The sequence below is a fragment of the Diabrotica undecimpunctata genome, chromosome 6 (genome assembly GCF_040954645.1).
Source record: "Diabrotica undecimpunctata isolate CICGRU chromosome 6, icDiaUnde3, whole genome shotgun sequence".
NCBI classification, from domain to species: Eukaryota; Metazoa; Arthropoda; class Insecta; order Coleoptera; family Chrysomelidae; genus Diabrotica; species Diabrotica undecimpunctata.
In genome coordinates this window covers 60,097,089-60,117,562 of record NC_092808.1, presented here as the reverse complement: position 1 = coordinate 60,117,562, position 20,474 = coordinate 60,097,089, and the positions used below count along the sequence as shown (strand labels likewise).

The window sequence follows — 20,474 nt, the reverse complement described above, 5'->3', positions numbered from 1 at the left end:
CCTGTAATTCTTCTTAGTACTCCCATCTCTGGCGTTTCCAGTAGCCTTTGTATTATGGCTGTGTCGGATCTTGTTTCTGAGGCATATATCATTATTGATCTTACACTGGCTTTACATATTCTTGACTTCATCTCAGTGTTAATGTATCTGTTTCACCATATAGTGTTATTAAGGCACCCTTTCAGTCTAGTTGCTGTTTGTACTTGATCTTTTAATTCTTTGTCCAGTCTCCATTGCTGGACAGTGTAATTTCAAGGTATTTTATTTCCATCACTTGTTTAATACTGATGCCATCAATTTCTATTTTAGATCTGATTGGTTCTTTGCTGATTACTAATTACTATTGTTTTAGTTTTATGAGATGAGATTGTCATATTAAATTCTGTTGCTCTTATGTTAAATCTGTGGACCAGTCTTTGCAGACTATTTTCATCTTAGGCTATCAATATTGAGTCATCTGCGTAATAGAGTATTTTTACTTCTTTATTCTGAATTCTCTTCCTTTGTTAGTGCTTTTGATGATTTCATCCATGATTAAATTAAAGAGCATAGGGCTCAATGAGTCCCCCTGTCTTATTCCTCTGCCTATTTATATAGGTTCTGTAAGTTGTCCATCTATTCTGACTTCAATTTTGTTGTTTTGGTAAATGTTTTCAATCCTGTTTATGATATTTAGGGAACTTTTCTATTATACACAAGATATAAATTACATCTTTGAGTCTTACTCTGTCAAATGCTTTCTTAAGTCAATCAGACACAGAAATGCTGGTCTATTATACTCTAGTGATTCTCAGTCATTTGCTTTATGACGAATATTGCATCTATACACGATCTTCCAGTAGAAAAATCCTGTTATTCATCTTCATACATATTGTTGTTGTAAATAAATAAAGAAGTTTGTTTAATACTTGTACTCTTATATAGGTACCAACCGATGGATGCTATCAAGATTTTTTAATTGGTATAAGAGAGTAGCAACTATTAAGAAATACACGAGTTATAGCCTATACAATATATATATATATATATATATATATATATATATATATATATATATATATATATATATATATATTGTTATGATGTGTTTTTTGTTTGAATGATGAGCAATGAGTATTTTTAATAATATAATATATAGGGTTTTTATCGCGGTTCTCAAAGAATTAGCTTGTAAGTACTTTTTTAAATTATCTTTATTATAACTATTATGAAACACACATATATATCTAACCTAGTCAATGTAAATTTAAAATAAACTATCTTTAAACTGATATTCTTATAAAACTAATTAAATTCTATAGACAATCTAAAATTTAAACAAACTATCTTCAAAATTGAAATTGTTATGACACTAACTAAATTATATTAACAAAATTTTGTACCTTTCTTTCACTGAATGCCTAAATGAATTATTTTCCACTAAGTATATAGATTCTAATCACCACTGAATGTCTTCGTACTTCAGTTATCCTTGTTTTTTTTGTGAAATTACTTTTTTCAATTATCAGCTTCTACCAATTTAAGATATATTTTTCTTCACCAGCATCTATACACCACCAACCAAACCAGCAAACAGCATTTATATTTATTCTTCTTTTCAATATACCAATATCCAATTATTATAAGTTGATTTATACTAATCTCCAACCATAATATAATTTAATTTCTTCCAATATACCTTTTTTTATCTTCAATAATTATTTGTGTATAATTATAAATGTGCATTAAATTATATGCATAATTTTTAATCTTCATTTAACTCACTATATTAAACTATTGGACTATTTGTACTTGATTCACTGACTCTAACTAATTTTCATAATAAACTGCTTGACTTCTGACTAAAAAACTTAAAAACTGCCCAAAAAACTCTTCTGACTGCACTATCTAAAACTTTTCTGACTAAAAACTTTCAAAAACTGCCATCTTGAATCCAAATCACGGGTATTTATATGTTTTTGAATTTCTAGAACCATCTCGTAAGATATCATGTTCCAATTTGTTCTATTTAATACTTGTCTGAATTTTCTGGAACAAACCATTTCGCAAACATGGCCATCTCCGGAGATCCAGAGAATTCCATTCTTTTCTATTAATAATTTTGTTTACATTTAGGCTTTTCAGATCAGAATATATAATTAAATTAGTAACTTAACATTCTAATTTAATAAAATACACATTTCAAACAATATATTATTATAACCCACTTTATATTCGTAAATATTCTTAAACGTCACTTCAGAGTATAAATATCTGTCAAATTTCGAGAGTATTTTTGGTTGCCTAGGCACATGGCTCACTTAAATCTATCTACCACATTATAATTACTAAAATACAACTTTTTACACTTATTATATGCTAATTTATTAAAAATACCCTCACATAAATATATTTTTATTAAATTCTCTAGTATATAACTTATTTAAAACAACCAAATATCTAATATTATGTAGTATATAACTTATAAATTATTTTCTATAAACCCTAATCGTCACAATACCCCAAAATAATATTTAAAATAAATAATTTACTTATTATTTTTTTAAATATTAATTTTCTCATACCTTATTAAATTTAATAAATCAAAATTTTTTTTTTTTTTTTTTTTTTTTTTTTTTTTTATTTAAAATGTGTTAAATACATCCCTGTTCGCTGTCTATGTCAAAGCAAAGAACAACGGATCACAGTTCGGCTATTCTATGGTCAAACTGTCATATCAAATGGAGAGAATAAAATATAACCTTAATTAAAAATATAATGGATATTGTGTTCTGTTTATTTATAGACAAAATCTAGGAATTATTTCTATTCAAAATAACTTCATCAATATAAATTGGTAAGTTTTTTTTTTTACTTTATTATATTAGAAAGACATTTTTATAGCAATTATAGTATCAATTTTGTGTCTAACCCCAAATTATGATTTTTAGGGTACAATTAATTTCCATATATACAAACTTCAACAAGTATGATGTCAAATTGATTCAAAATAATGAAATCTACCATCTACCATTTAACAAATCAAGTCTATTGAATAAAATGGATATATCAGTAAGTTATTAGTGTTATTATATTTGTGTTAAAAGTATAGAAATCATTATTCAATCTCTTCATGATATTGAAAAATGTCGTTGATATGAAATATGCCTCTTAGTCTGTTCTCTGCATCTATTAACACATAACTATTTAGTCCATTCTGATTTTCAATTGTATATGGACCTTCAAACATTGGTTGTAATTTCTTACAACGGTTTTCTTTAACATTACTTTTTCTAAGTGAACGAATTAACACTTGGTCTCCTTTTTGAAATGTGATTGGTTTTTTTATATTTCGATTTTGTCTTCTGATATATTTTTCAGCTTTCCTCCTAATTCGGTTATTCACTTTCTGCATTACTTGTTCTAACATATCCTGATTATATTCACTAATCCACTTTCTGTTTCCTATATGGCCAAACATTAAATATTCTGGTACTTCCTCTGTATTCAAATTATGTGTATTATTCAAAAAATATTCTACTTGTGTTATATGTTGCTGCCAAGTTTCGTGTTGATTTTGGCACAGTATCCTTAAATATTTTATAACTTCTTTAATATATCTTTCTGCAGGATTTGCCTGAGGATGTCTGATACTTGTAAAATGAATGTTGATTCCCTTTTTCTCACAAAATGCCCGAAATTTTTTGTTGTTAAAATATGTAGCATTATCTATTATGCAATTTCTAAATGGTCCTATTTCTTCGAAAAATTGATTAATATATAATTTTAATGTTTTAACATTTGTTCTAGAGCAGGGATATAGTTTAATAAATTTTGTATATAAATCAACTATCACTAGTATATGCTTTTTTCCTGTTGGACTGAGAACTAAATTTGAAATAAAATCCATGGAAACTGTATTTAGTTTTTCATATACAACATTAGATTTATATGTGTTCTGGTTTTTGAAATTCTTTTCTTTGTTTAGTTGACATATTGGGCATTGGGTAGTAATTTCTTTTGCTATACTTATGTCATTCTTTGCAAAATAATTGTCCCTAAATAGCATCCATAGCTTTCTTGAACCAATATGCATATAATTGTTATGTAAATTTTTCAATATTTTCTTTGCTAAAGTTCTAGTTATTACATATACTTCTATGCCATTTATTATTTTATAATATACCCCATCTTTCCTAAGGACTTTTTTTTTTCACTCAAATTGATCTGATCTCTTATAATTTCTTCTTTAGAATATAATCCAGTACTTTCTACTAATTGATTTAATCCAATTTTTATTGTTCGCTGCCCTTTTTGTGATGTATTTTCTAACCTTGATAAAGCATCTGCCACTATATTGGATTTTCCAGAAATGTATTTGATTTCAAAGCAGTATTCACTAAGTATTAGACTCCACCGATGTATTCTACTGTTTCCATATTTGTTATTTAATATAGACGTTAAAGCTTGGTGATCTGTTTCTATTGTAAATTCATTACCCAACAAATAAAATCTTAATTTTGTGACACAGTGTATTATACTTGCTAGTTCTAATTCTGAAACTGAGTAACCCTTTTCATGTGGCTTTGTAATTCTTGAAATGAATTGTATTGGGTATTCGACCCCATCATGTATTTGTAATAATACCCCTGATAATCTCTCTATTGATGCATCTGTTCTTAGTATGAATGGCTGTGTATAGTCAGGATAGTATATTTTCAAATTTGACAGAAAAATGTTTTTAATTTCTTGGAATGCTAGTTCTCTTCTCTGATCCCATCTCCATTTTACACCTTTTCTCAGTAGTTCAAGTAATGGAATTTCTTTTATACTTAGATCTGGTATCATCCTTTTATAATAATTAATTATTCCAATAAATCCTCTTAAAGTTCTTAAATTGTGTGGTGTTTTATATTCCTGAATGACTTGTGTCCGTTCTGGATCCATTTCGATTCCCTTAGTGTTAAGTTTATAACCTAGATATATGACTTCTTTTTGAAAAAATGTACATTTTTCTTGATTTATTTTTAGTCCCACTTTGTCTAATCTATTTATTATAATTTTTAGGTGTTTCTCATGATCTTCAGCCGTTTTAGAAAAAATTAAGATATCATCAATGTAGTGAATTACAAAATGTTCATATTGATCCAAAATATCATGAAGACATCTACATAGAGCACTGCAAGATGATTGAAGTCCAAATGGTACTACTTTGAATTGATATACTACTCCATCTATCTGAAATCCTGTATACTGTCTACTTTTTCTTTCTAGAGGTATTAACCAAAAACTATGCTGTAAATCGATTTTAGTGAAAAATGACATTCCTGTAATTCTTCCTAATATTCCATCTATACTCATTGGTGCTTCAAATTGCTTTCCAGTAATCTTGTTAATATTCCTTGCATCCAAACATAACCTGATTTCACCTGATCTTTTTCGTACTACTACTATGGGGTTGATAAAACGTGTGTCTGCCTTCTCAATGATCCCATCTTCTAACATATTATTAATTGTTTTGTTTACTTCTTCTCTGTATTTATATGGTATTGGGTATGATTTTGTTTTAAAATCTTTTTCTTCTTTAACTTTTATACTATGGATATAATTCTGTGCAATTCTATTTTCTTTATTGACAAGTCCCTTGTGTTGCTGCAATATGGAAATGACTATTGATTTATATTCTTCAGGGCAATTTAAAACTTTCATCATATCTTCTTTTTTACAAATAACATTATTCTTCATTATGTACTCATTATTCCTTGCTTCCAATTTTACGCACTCCGCCTCGTAGGCATCCATCTGCTTAAAATTTCCATTCCTTAAATATTCACTACAATAATTATTCTTTACATTCTTTTGGGACATTTCCCTATCATCAAAATACATTTCTTCTTCATAAACATCATTATTTTCTTTTAATAATATCCTATCAACTCTTATTCCTTCTTCTACCTCATCTTTCTGCATAAATTTAATTATTTGCCCTTCCAAAGTTACCATTTTTTCTTCAAAATCTATCTTTACTTTCTTCTTTTCCAATTCATCATTTCCCATTAATATATCAACACATAAATCCTTGACAATAAATCCTTGCATATTAATTTCTTTATTAAGAATATTAATTTTAAAATTGGCTAGTTTATCAATTTCACCCAACTTCTTATTATTTGCACCAATAATTTTAATTTTTGGAATCTTTATTATATCTGATAATTTTAATGTATTAAAAATAAAATTCTCCGAGACTAATGTACTTTCTGAACCAGTATCTATCATAATCTTAATCATTTTATTTTTGGCCAAAGCATTTATATAAATTAAATTAATAGATTCAATAATTTTATCTTCATCTAAAGAAATAAATTCAGAAGGTTTTTCATAATAGCAATGGCCTAACTTGTAATTCAGAAAGTTTACTGCACAAAATTTTGATTATTAGAATTGTCAGATTGTATCTGACCACTTGGATCTGATGTACTATGTCTTTCCCTACTATGACTTCTACTCACATTTTCCTGCCTTGTAGTACTTCGTTCCCTGTCTTCGCAGCTTCTATTCCTTCGAACACAATTTACCTGTCTGTTATAGTTAGGTCGCTCTGTATTTCTTCTATTGTTAAAATCTTGTCTATTATTATTAGTACTGTTATTAAAATGTTGTCTATTATAATTAGTATTATTATTAAAATTTTGTCTATTATAACTAGTATTGTTATTAAAATTCTGTCTATTTTGATTACTGTTATTATTATTGAAATTTTGTAAATTATCACCATACCTAGTGTTATTGTTATATGATTGTCTATATTGTTGATTCTCATTTTTATTATATTGAAAGTTATTGTTTTTTCTGTTGTTATTATTACTTGTCATATTGCCTCTTTGTATTCTTTGAATAAAATTAATAAAACTATCTATTGTTTGAATATTTTGTACAGTTACGGTTTGCACAACATCAGCATCAAAATGTCTAGATACATTTAAGACTGTTTCATCCTCTCTAAGTGGTGGTTCTAAATATTTTGCAACTGTTATCAATTTCAATGCATAATCTACCATATTTGATTTTAAATTTTGATTATACTTTCCAAAATATAGAATTTCTCTAAACTTTGCTTGCTCTAATTCACCCCAATAATAATTTAAAAATTTATTTTCAAATGTTTGAAAGTTATCTAAATCGTTTTCAATACTAGCAAACCAAGTTGCTGCATTGTCATTTAATGTCATTCTAATATAATCTTTAATATCATTAATATTATTCACAAATCTTAATTTATGTTTTAAACTATTTATGTATACTCTAGGATGCAAATTTTTTATATTACCAGAGAATTTAATCCCAGTCTCATTTGTTAAATTTAAGTAAGGTCTCCCTATGTCTCTCATTTGTGAAATATCATCTATTCTCTGTTCCACATTTCTTATTTGATTACTATTTATTTGGATATTTTGTTGTATATCGTCTAATTTTTCTTCTGTGTTTCTCCTGTCTTCGTTAATTTTTACTTCTAAGTTACATTTCTGTAACTCTATTTTCTGTTCTATATCTATCTTATTATCTTGAATAATCCTCTTTACTTCTGTCCTCTCATTGTCTATCCTTTTCTTGTAGTCATTCCGTATACTTTTTATTTCATTTGCTACTTTTTTCTCTGCAGCTTCAAGTTTTTTATCCATTTGTTTTACAATTTTATTATTATTATCTTCTATTTTCTTTTCTAATTTTCTATAATTCTCTTCCAATTTCTGTTCCATTTTTTTCATGTCTTCTTTGACTTCTTTTGAATTCTCTTCCAATTTTTTTATGTCTTCTTTGATTTCTTTTGAATTCTCTTCCATTTTTTTCGTATTCTCTTCCATTTTCTGTTCCATTTTTTTTCATGTCTTCTTTGATTTCTTTTGAATTCTCTTCCATTGTCTTGTTCATCTGCATCATTAATGACATCAAAGCTGCCATATTGACATTTTCCTCTCTTTCTGGATTCATTTCTGCAGTATCTTGTGGAACTTGAACTAAACTCTCCTCTTGTATAGGTTGTGTTTCTACTTCCACATCTTCTTCATTCTTTTTGCTTCTTGTACCTTTCTTTCCTTGAGACATTTTGAGGCTTTACTTGTTCAAATATAATTAAAATTAAAATCTATACTTTTTTCTTTCTACTGATAATTAATTTAATTATATGAGAGCACTTATCTTCCCAAACTAATTCTTTTAAATAGAGAGCCACCGCGTTGGGCGCCAAATTGTTATGATGTGTTTTTTGTTTGAATGATGAGCAATGAGTATTTTTAATAATATAATATATAGGGTTTTTATCGCGGTTCTCAAAGAATTAGCTTGTAAGTACTTTTTTAAATTATCTTTATTATAACTATTATGAAACACACATATATATCTAACCTAGTCAATGTAAATTTAAAATAAACTATCTTTAAACTGATATTCTTATAAAACTAATTAAATTCTATAGACAATCTAAAATTTAAACAAACTATCTTCAAAATTGAAATTGTTATGACACTAACTAAATTATATTAACAAAATTTTGTACCTTTCTTTCACTGAATGCCTAAATGAATTATTTTCCACTAAGTATATAGATTCTAATCACCACTGAATGTCTTCGTACTTCAGTTATCCTTGTTTTTTTTGTGAAATTACTTTTTTCAATTATCAGCTTCTACCAATTTAAGATATATTTTTCTTCACCAGCATCTATACACCACCAACCAAACCAGCAAACAGCATTTATATTTATTCTTCTTTTCAATATACCAATATCCAATTATTATAAGTTGATTTATACTAATCTCCAACCATAATATAATTTAATTTCTTCCAATATACCTTTTTTTATCTTCAATAATTATTTGTGTATAATTATAAATGTGCATTAAATTATATGCATAATTTTTAATCTTCATTTAACTCACTATATTAAACTATTGGACTATTTGTACTTGATTCACTGACTCTAACTAATTTTCATAATAAACTGCTTGACTTCTGACTAAAAAACTTAAAAACTGCCCAAAAAACTCTTCTGACTGCACTATCTAAAACTTTTCTGACTAAAAACTTTCAAAAACTGCCATCTTGAATCCAAATCACGGGTATTTATATGTTTTTGAATTTCTAGAACCATCTCGTAAGATATCATGTTCCAATTTGTTCTATTTAATACTTGTCTGAATTTTCTGGAACAAACCATTTCGCAAACATGGCCATCTCCGGAGATCCAGAGAATTCCATTCTTTTCTATTAATAATTTTGTTTACATTTAGGCTTTTCAGATCAGAATATATAATTAAATTAGTAACTTAACATTCTAATTTAATAAAATACACATTTCAAACAATATATTATTATAACCCACTTTATATTCGTAAATATTCTTAAACGTCACTTCAGAGTATAAATATCTGTCAAATTTCGAGAGTATTTTTGGTTGCCTAGGCACATGGCTCACTTAAATCTATCTACCACATTATAATTACTAAAATACAACTTTTTACACTTATTATATGCTAATTTATTAAAAATACCCTCACATAAATATATTTTTATTAAATTCTCTAGTATATAACTTATTTAAAACAACCAAATATCTAATATTATGTAGTATATAACTTATAAATTATTTTCTATAAACCCTAATCGTCACAATATATATATATATATATATATATATATATATATATATATATATATATATATATATATATATATAATAACTTAAAATAGTTGAAAAACGACCTTTCGATTGTGAAAATATGTTATCGGTATACCGCGCACAAAGGTGGGCATGATACACCTGTCAATGATCTATAGGATGCTTAATTAGGATTGTTGTGTGCAAAAAATTGTTAAATTTTTTTTCGGAAACTATCTCCAATGTTCCTGTGGTTCTTATTGATTTTCAGTGTTTTATATTAAATTAACACATCATCACCAGCATACATTAAACATCAAGAAATGTCTCCTCGGAACTTCACTGTTATCTAATCCAATATCAGTAGTATTTATTAGAAACAAATATAAATTATAAGGTATATGTTCAAAATAACATATGATTTTTGTTTCCATAACATATTCTTCCCGATTCTCTAACTGTAGTATAATTCGTGATTTGTTTTTAGGTAACTATCCTAAAGAAGTCATGATAGGCGACATCTTGGCACATAAAGGTAAACTCAAAGAAGCGGCAAAGATGTACCAACGCGCAGGACACGAGTATAAAGCATTAACTATGTACACAGACTTGCGTATGTTTGACGAAGCTCAAGAATATTTGGGATCGAATGACAATACCGATCTAATAAAGAGAAAAGCAGATTGGGCGAGGAATATTAACGAACATAAGGCAGCTGCTGACATGTATCTATCAATTGGAGATAATCTCTCTGCCGTAGAAATCTTTGCTGCCAATGGGTTTGTATTATGTATTTTAAATTCCATTGCAAAATAAATATTAGAAATTATATTGATAAAATGCAATTCATAATCATTAAACTAAATTTTATTGCAAAAACAAATAAATTTGAGAACGACAAATTTCTGTTTCGAGTGTTTTAGTAAAACAAAGGGATATAATATTCAAATTTGTAAATTATAATCTGAATGGAAAATTATTTTATCATTTTAAATTATTTATCGTTGTTTAGCGTTTTGTAAATGCTATTCTTTATTTTTTTCTGCGCCTTCTCTAGCAGCTTAACAGTTTTTTGATCACAATTGATAGAAATATACTGCAAGATTCAATTTGATATTGCTATAAAAAACTACAAATAAATTATGTTGTCATAAATTGTACATTTCTGTTCAACATATACAATTATTGTTAGATAGTCCAATAAAGAAAACTGAAATTTTGTTTCTTAGTACAGTCTCCTGTTTGAATCTTAATACATATATTCCATCTATATTACAAATTGACCATGGCATGGTATGTAGATGAATCCAAGTCTTCTAAACAGCTGTTTTCGGTGATTATCTCGTCGACGAAAATCTCGTACTAAAGAGCCATTTTTAAGTTTGTAATCAGATGATAGTCGTAGGGAAACAAATCTGGGGAATATAGCTAATAAAGAACTAATTAGAGAAACCCGATTTACAAATTTTGTACGATACAACAAAAGATTTGTGAGCAGACTTGTTATCCTGAAAGACAAAAATTTTTTTTTATCAAATATCTCCTTGATTATTGCTTAGTTGTACCAATAAATTGGCATAACTCACGCCTTTTTTTATCTTTCTCTATTCAAGTGTTCGGGTAAGATAATTCCACGAAAATCTCAATATGCAGTTTACATAATTGTTCCTGTTCTCAAAAGTAATTTTTCATTCCTTATTGTCATACATCTTTTGTGAATTTATTGTTTTGGACTTTTGTTTGTTTTCGAGAGTATAATGGTAGCCCCAGGTTTCATTGACGATTATGAAATAGTCCTTACGATTGTGGTGAAAATGTTGGGGTAAATATATCGGGGTAAACAATCAACCTATTTAGTTTTTGTACTGATAAGAGCAACCAGGTAATTTAATGCACCGAACATTATTTTATTTTCAATTCTTAGTTAAAATTACGTGTAAACTGTCTGTTTCTGTTACCTCATTCATGAATTGACGATCTACCAACCGATACGCTGAATTTTTTTTATTCATATCTAGGGTAGAAACATTTTTGCGGCGTAACATGAAGGCACCTCATTTTTGTTATACGAATATAAGAATATAAACTTAAATTCAGCTTCTATTTTGATATTAAGCAACATGGAAGCACTTTATCACTGTTTCTGACTCAGTTTTTTTCGTTGTTTATAATATTTCACGTGACTTTCATTATCTCGTTCATTATAATGCTGTCAAAAATAACAATTGGAAAATTACCCTGTCCTATTATAAGTGAGAAGATAAAGTCTTACCCCTCTCTGTCAAGTCGTTTATTTTAAAGGTAAAATAAAATCTCTCGGACACGTCGATTATTAAGCTTGTTCGAATATCTAATGGTATTGAAGTATCATCATCATTTTGGCTTTACAACTCTGCGTGGGTCCTAGCCTCCTCAAGGATTTCTCTCCAATCGTCCCTATCAATCGCCTTTCTCCGCCAAGCATGTGTGCCCATATTTCTCAAGTCTTCATCGATGTTATCAAGGAACCTTGTTCTGTGTCTTCCTTTTTTTCTCTGAACAATGGGTTTATCAAGGAGCGTTTTTCTAGCTGGGTAATTTTGTTCCATCCGCATTCCCTATCCACCTCAGATGTCCTATCTTAATATGTTTTACGATATTAGGTTCCTGGTATATTCTATAAAGTTCGAAGTTATGTCGTCTTCTCCACACTTCATTGTCATTCACTGCTCCATAGATTCGCCTTAGTACTTTTCTTTTGAAACATCCTAACCTGTTTTCATTATTTTTTGTTAGAGTCCAGGTCTCTGTCAAAATGGCATCTGTTGGCCGTGCAAATTCTGCGGTTTATCTCTGCGGTAGTATTATTTTCAGTCTTAAGGAGCGCTTTCAGGTATACAAATTCGTTCACTGCTTCGATGACGTCGTTTTTTATAACAAGTGGTCGTAGGATGTGTGATTGCGTGTTTATTTTCATATACTTCGTGTTATTGGTGTTTATTATTAAACCCATTTTTGTAGCTGATTCTTTTAATGCTACATACGCCTGTCGTACAGCGTTTTTCGTTCTCCCGACAATATTGATAGCATAGGCCAGGATTTGCACTGATTTATTATATATTGAAAAAATGGTTGTAATTTGCGACATACGTATTACTTTTTCCAGAGCTAGATTGAACAGTATACAGGAGAGAGGGTCTCCATGGCGCAGCCCGTTATTTGTTTTAAAAGGTTTAGACAGTTAACCCTGAATTCGTACTCTACAATCAACTTTTTCAAGAGTTAGTTTTGTTAAATTTACCAATTGATTTGGTATTCCTAGCTCTTTCATTACTTTGAACATTTGTAGAGTTCTATTCGCAGAGTCTTAGGGTGCTTTGTAGTCTATAAATATGTGATTAGTATCAATGCATATTCCAATGTTTTTTCCTAAAAATTTGTTTCAGGGTTGCAATCTGATGAATTGTCGATTTTCCACCTCTGAAACCAGCCTAGTATTTTCCTACTATCCGTTCTGCATATGGTGTCATACGGTGACATAGTACAAAAAAAATATTTTATACGTTGCATTTAGAAGCGTAATTCGGCATTGTCTTGTGGTTGCCTTGAATTCTTTTCTGTTGATGTTAACTTTCTTATAGAATGCTCTGAATTCTATCGGAGTATTAGTATATAGTATTCTATCCGTATCAAAGTATTAGTATTTCAATAAACATGTAACAGCCACATCTTAATTTTTTACATAGCAAATGGGTCATGTGGCAAGTCCTTTGAAAGATTCTTAAAATCTGATTCCAAAAATATACTACTAATATTTGCTTATCTAAGGTTATTAAGTTTATTTAACTGATTACATAGTAAAATTTAACCTTCACCTAATGGAGACCTTCACCGTCAGAATCCCAGATACTGGTCTGATACAAATCCTTGTTTGTTTCGTGAAGATCATACACAATTTAGGGAAAGGTTAAATGTATGGGCAGCTATATAGGGTAATTATCTTATTGGCCTAATATTCATTGAAAATTTAGATTACGAAAAATACTTTAATTTGTTGGAGAATGACAAATGTTTCCTCTTCTAGATATACATTTTTATTTAAAAAAAAAACACATAAATTTTATTTTTTCTATACAGGTGGGGCGATCAACTAATAGATTTGGCTAGAAAATTGGAAAAATCAGACAGATCGACACTCTTAACAATAGCCAAACACCTTAAACGCCTTAATCACTCTTCAGCAGCTGCCGAAATTTATCGAAGACTTGGCGATTCAGAAGCCGTATTACGATTACACGTCGAAGCCAAAGAATGGAAGCAAGCATTCGCCCTTGTTCGCGATCAACCACAGTACAACGCTCTAGTTTATGTACCGTACGCACATTGGTTGGCTGAAAGTGATAAGTTTGTTGAAGCTCAAAAGGCTTTTCATAAGGCTGGAAAATCACAAGAGGCTTTTAAAGTATTTATACAGTTGACGGATAATGCCGTTAGTGAGTGCAGGTATGTAAAGATGTCTTTATTTTCAATTGCTTCTGTGTTATAAGTTATTGTTATAATTTTATTTGTTTTCCTATTTTTATTCAAAATGTTATCTCTTTGTTTCATATTTAAAATAACTTTAAAAATATTATTTGTTCAATTTTTCTTACATTTTAAATAAGTCTAGCGGCTTATGGCTTAGCTATTAGCTATTATTTAGGGGTTCTAAAAAATGAAAACCAATCACACTAATTGATGGAAATAATCATTAGATCTTCACATCATTCAGTTTATTGCTTACTTACTTTCTGCTTTCATTAATCTTTAAAAGGGAATACAAAAACAACAAAAAAGTTGAGTTACCGTGATTCTTAAACTAAAGGTTGCAATTGGAGCTAGTAATCTGAATAGAGTGTTAAGGTAATATATTCTGTGGTAAGTTAAAACCTAACCCCACAGTACATTATTAGGCTAAATCTTGTATAATATTAATAAGCCTAAATAAGTTTCAGGTATGGGATGTGCTAATATACTACGCTTATGTGTAAAATACAGATGTCATTTAATTTGTATTTACTTGTAAATGAATAAGAAAGTTAGTGTAATCATTTTTGGGGACCGGAAAATATTTAATTATTGCATGATTAGAAATAACACCTGAAAAAATTAAAATAGCAGTAGAACATCATTAAATAAAAAAAGATACATAGTGTTAACGAATCATCTTCTTTGTTTGGACCATGACTTTTTTGGATGACTTCAACACTTCTGCGTGCATCTAACTCTCATCCTACTCCTACATGTATACATATATATAATTTAGTCTTTATCCCATGCCTTCGCTCTGTCACAGACAGAATAAAAAAGGCATCATTACCACTTTCAGACCACACAGGAAAATTTTCCAATTTCTATCTCCTCTTAAATGTCCAACACCGTGATTCTTCTTGTGGTTTATATTTCATACACTCTTCCTGTAGCTACGTATATGTCGGCAAAACGAATCTAGTGCAAGATGCATTAGGTTCAGTCTACAGTGGCAGAAGACAACGAAGATACAAGTCATTCCATACTATTTGGAGAAACAAATATTCTCTCTAAAAATCCCTACTTCTATTCCAGAAATAATTGTGAAGCAGTATAATTCCGTAGGCATCCCGAGAATATAAATGAAGACGGAGGCCACCTGGAACCCAAATGTGCACTATCTATCGAATAGCAACTCACACCTCTCGAAGGGACACGATAGTAGTGGACGACGATATAAGGGCTGTTACAGAGTAGTTAAGACGGCTAAAATAAAATCATTCTCACTTTCCATCCCAATTCCTAAATCAAAAATATGTATTTTGCCCTAGGTGCCGTTAATTGTCAGGGAACTTCACAAAATATATCCCTCATAAAACACATTCTGTAAGAATATAACATCCAGTTACTCGCTGTAACGACACTATATTACACCAAACTTGCATTCGCAAGATACACCACTCATTATAGAACCATTCAAATCTCTATCTTGTTACAGCCATGCACATTGCCCGCTCTTAATCCAATTTTTTTGAGTATTTCACTACCCTAAAAGCAACTTAAACTGTAGAAACACATAATCCGATGATCATAATTCTAACACAGAAGTCATTAAACTATATCACATTTTAATAGACATTCACCGAATCACCAATACAGAATCCACATTTATTTAAGCAAAAGGTTCACCGATACAGTCATATCATTGTTACAAGTAACATCATGTTCGATTTTCCAGTAAAATCTAACATAAATTCCCAAAAAACTCAACTGAACAATCTCACCTGTTGATCAATAATCAAATAACTCCAAGGAAGAGAAAATCCACTCCAAAATATCTTCCAAACTAAAGAAAATCCAAATTTCCCGAACAGAAAGTCCCAACAGAACATATAATCAGAAATACTCCTTCCCTATCAAATACCTGTCATGCATGTCCATAAGCAAATTATGAACTCTATCAAGGTTACCACGACGAAGAGGTGTTACCGCCATGACAAAATAACTCTCAGGTCTTGATGATATCACTCGACGATACCTTAAACAGCTTCAAGATAGTATACACCCTGCCTTTACTAACAGAATTAGTGCATATCTTAAACTTAGCTCTTTCCCTGCTACACGTAAAATAGCTAACACAATCATGATACTAAAATTGGGTAAACCCCTTAGTGATGGAATCCTACAGACCTATTTCATTCATCAACACCCTAGGAAGAGAGTTACTGATCTTCTCGATTGCACACTGGCATTATTCGACCTGACCACACGTATTGCTCAATAAATTAAAATATAATATCACTATTGACAACTTCCTAGATGTACAAAAGGCTTTTAACCAGTTCTACCAGAACTAACTGATCAGGAAGTTAATTGAATATCGGACTTATTTTACAATTACGTTCACATCTCTACTCAATTCCTCAACTAGGAGTTCCTCGAGATTCCATTTTAGCCCCATTCTTGTACATAATATACAACAGTAACATTTGAAATAACCTCCCATGTTCTACTCTATGCAAATGATACGGCCCTTCTAACCGCCACTAAAGGGTAAATTTCCATCGAAAATAATTGTTATAAAAGTGGAGACTCTCCTTACATGGGAATAAAACGGCGTCTATGGATAATTTTGCCTAATTTTGATAGTCTTCTGAATATCATGTCGAAAACCAGCAATTGATAGGAGGGAGACTCTCTTTTAGCATAATAGTGAACTATTGGTAAGTCATTTTTATAAGGTTTCTCAACTGAGACACTGATTTTAACGCAACGGAGAAGATCACAATATCTTAAAAGGGAACATTTTAGACAATTCATGTTCATTTTCCTTTTTAATAAAGAAATAACCCTTCTCTAATTCCTAAAATAAACATTAATGCGTGAGTAGTTTCGACGGATTCATGTTTTAACTGTGGATTTGAGCATTTGAGTTGCTGTGCCTAAATTACAACTTGGCTGGTTGTTTTTGCCTCTAGGTACTGTAACCAACGTCCTTCCCTTGTTCCTGAAAAAGTTGCCTACAAAGATAGAAAAAAACGTTGCGATGAACCCACATACGGATCGTGCAAAAAATAAATGGTCCTGACCTGGAAGACGATAACTTAATTCTAACTGTCCGTGGAATTTCAATATTACATACAAGAAAATCTAAATATAGCGATCCAAACATAGACATGGGATGGATGTGTGAATTACTCGTTATATTTGTTTTCTCTACATCCTGGTTTTGATTCCTGGATCTGTTGTTTCTAATACTCTTATTATTGCTATACACGTTTTATGTTTTAACTTTTAGGTTTCAAGATGCAAGCTACTACTATTGGATTATATCAAGACAATATCTCGACATGTCCAGAGAACATGAAGAAAAAAGGGAACAATATTTAAATTATTTTAGAAGTAATGAAAAGCTGGCAGAAATATATTATGCATATAATACGATCCATAAATACCTCGAAGAACCATTTACTTCATATATGCCAGAAGCTCTCTTTAATATATCAAGATTTCTTATGACTGAAGCGACGGGACAAAAACATAGGATTAAAGGAGTTTCAACATTCGCTGTGTTCTACACGCTAGCAAAACAGGTAATAAATGAAAACCATTTTTTCTACACAAATCAATTCGCTTACCTCAAAGGAGGATATGATAATAGATGGTATACATCTGCTAATCAGTACACGAGTAAAGTATGTGAAATTAATTCTTTACAAAACATTAACATGGAAACAATGTCTTCAGGCCAAAAAAGATCAAATTAGTCTTAACTAAATTAAGACAAATGAAATGGTATATAGGACCAAAATCCAGATTCTATATTAAAAACAAAATACTGGGTATGAGACTCAGGTGTATAGAAAACCAACACATACCAACAGATATTTAAATTTAAAATCAAATCACAATATTAATATTAAAAACGGAATCATTAAATCCTTATACGATAGAGCCAAAGTTACTTGTTCTAACGAAAATTGGTTCTTGGAGGAAAAACATTTGTTAACATCTGTTTTATTAAAAAATGATTATCCTTTATCGTTTATAAATAAGGAAGTTTCAACAATCGACCGAATAGAACAGAACAACTTAGAACAAGATCCTACAGCACACACAAGAAATAATAAGAGGAAAATAACAATACAATACATAAAAGGATTATCAGAAAAACTTAAAAGGATAAGAAATAAGTTCAACATTTTAACAACATTCAAAACAACAAACACATTGAAATCTATTTTGTCTAAAACCAAACCTAACAATGAACAAGAAAGGACAAAGAATTGCATTTATAAAATACTTTGTGAATGCGATCAGTTTTATTTAGGTGAAAAATCAAGGCCATTAAATGTTAGAATAAGTGAACATCAATTGATAGATCTTAAATATGTAAACACGCATGGGATAATGAACATAGGGTTCAATGGAATGATTCAAATATAGTCCTAAAAGAAACGGATGGTAAAAAGAGAAAAATCAAAGAAGCGGCTCTAATTATGCTAAATGAGACCAATTGTGTCGCAAATTCCTCGGCAGAATGTAGTAGGATCTGGTTACCCATATTAAAAGAGGAAGTTATTAAAAGGAAAATGCCAGTATTAGTAAGTCGGTAACATATAGAGAATACATCATTTATGTTTTTTAAATAACAAACATATAAAATCAGAATTTGATGTTTATTGAAAGTAATCTAAATGTACGACCAAATACTTACCATGTCGGGATAGTATTATGAGGTTTTTTTCCTGGGTTTTCCCTCATAATTTATTATGGAATCACTAAAAGAGATTTTTACTGTCATCACGGCATGTGTTTGTCTTTTTAAAGACGAATTACATGCTATGATTTTTTCTGACAGATATTCTCAAGTTAAAGTTGATTTCATGTAATCGAATGAACTATTTTACAAGTAAAGTCGTCCTAGGAACGCAACTCAACAATATTGGCAATATCATTGGCAAAGTCGTCTACTTTAAAATTTATTTAATTTACTAATGTTTGTATTTTGAGAAATTGAAACGTCACTAAACGTACTTTAACCTTTAATTGTGGCTTATTCCCATATAAGTGCATAAATTACTTTACCATGCCAAAAGAAAATAGCTTCAGAACAATATTAAAAAAACCTACTCAAATTACTCATAGTTAAAGCCAATTTGGATCTATTTTTAATTTTTTTAAAGACTGACGTTTTTAGGCCAAGAAACTAGGTGCTAACAAATTAGCAAAACAACTTTTCGACAAGATTACTAATTTAAGGGTGCCACTTAAATTTCAAGAGCAGGTGGAAATCGCAACGATTGCTGTCAGAGCCAAACCATACAGTGATCCCGAAGAACTATTGCCGATGTGTTATCGTTGTTCGACATATAACCCATTGTCTACTATAACAAATAATTGTGTCAAATGCGGAGAAAAGTTTGTGTATTCCTTCGTTAGCTTTGAATTACTGCCGTTGGTTGAATTTAAATTAGAGGATGGAATAAGTGATGAGGAAGCCGTGCGGCTTATAGGTAAAATTTTCCAATATTCTTAAAATAATAGTAATAATAATATTTTAGAAATAATTTTGTGAGATTTGCTGATTAATTGGTTATATTAGTTGAAAAAATATTATATTTTATCTAGGATAAAACCACGATTTTTTTAGAAAAACTTATCCTTTAAGTGCCATCTCTTCTTACAATGAATAGCACGAATTTCACTTTATCTATTAATTTTATCTTTTATTAGTGATGTAAATTGTTCAGCTTTAATGTTTTTCTTTCACCTCGACCTTTACTTCTGAATCCAATTATTAGTTTTGATAGTTCATATTTTTATATCTCAAATTTTCTAATTTAATCTTATTGATGATTGTTTATACAGTGCTAGTCAAAAGTCCGTTCCCCCCCTCGTATCTTTTGAACGGTTAATGTTATTATAGTCAAATTTGAAGGGAGGTAATAAACAGACGTAGGCTTCTCAACTAGTCATAACAGGTGACGTAATAGTGACAGATGACGTTACAGCGCCACTGTAACAGATAATTTTAAATGGGATCTTGTGACAAGTAAATACCTCGTTTGAAAGGTATTGAAAATACCTATTCAGTCATAAAAATTTTGTTTGAGTTTTAGCTCATTTTGATGAATAAATTAACTAAATACTAAAATTGTAGGTTCTCATTTAATTAATAAATATTTAACATCCAGTTCTTATAGTAAGTGTTCAAAATGTGCTCCATCTACTTCCTGACAGTAATGCATCCTATTTCTAAACTCTTGCCGTAGTCGCTCAAAGGTGTCGGGAGAAATTGCCCTACATTCTTCAACAATTCGTTGTTTAAAAATATCAATATTGTCAG

The 20,474-nt window shown here is 29.8% G+C and overlaps 2 protein-coding genes across 7 annotated transcripts in view; one reads left to right on the top strand and one right to left on the bottom strand.

Moving 5' to 3' along the window:
* The window catches only part of LOC140443464 (calpain-A-like), a 343,829-nt gene that overhangs the window by 80,830 nt on the left and 242,525 nt on the right, over positions 1-20,474 (bottom strand). The gene's annotated exons all lie outside the window — the stretch shown is intronic.
* The window catches only part of Oseg1 (intraflagellar transport protein Oseg1), a 61,803-nt gene that overhangs the window by 34,640 nt on the left and 6,689 nt on the right, over positions 1-20,474 (top strand). For both annotated transcript variants that reach the window (XM_072534744.1, XM_072534743.1), the window contains exons 11-14: positions 10,125-10,416; positions 13,754-14,119; positions 17,424-17,718; positions 19,326-19,641. In XM_072534744.1, the coding sequence (XP_072390845.1) occupies positions 10,125-10,416; positions 13,754-14,119; positions 17,424-17,718; positions 19,326-19,641 (1,269 nt within the window). The remainder of the gene's footprint in view (positions 1-10,124; positions 10,417-13,753; positions 14,120-17,423; positions 17,719-19,325; positions 19,642-20,474) is intronic.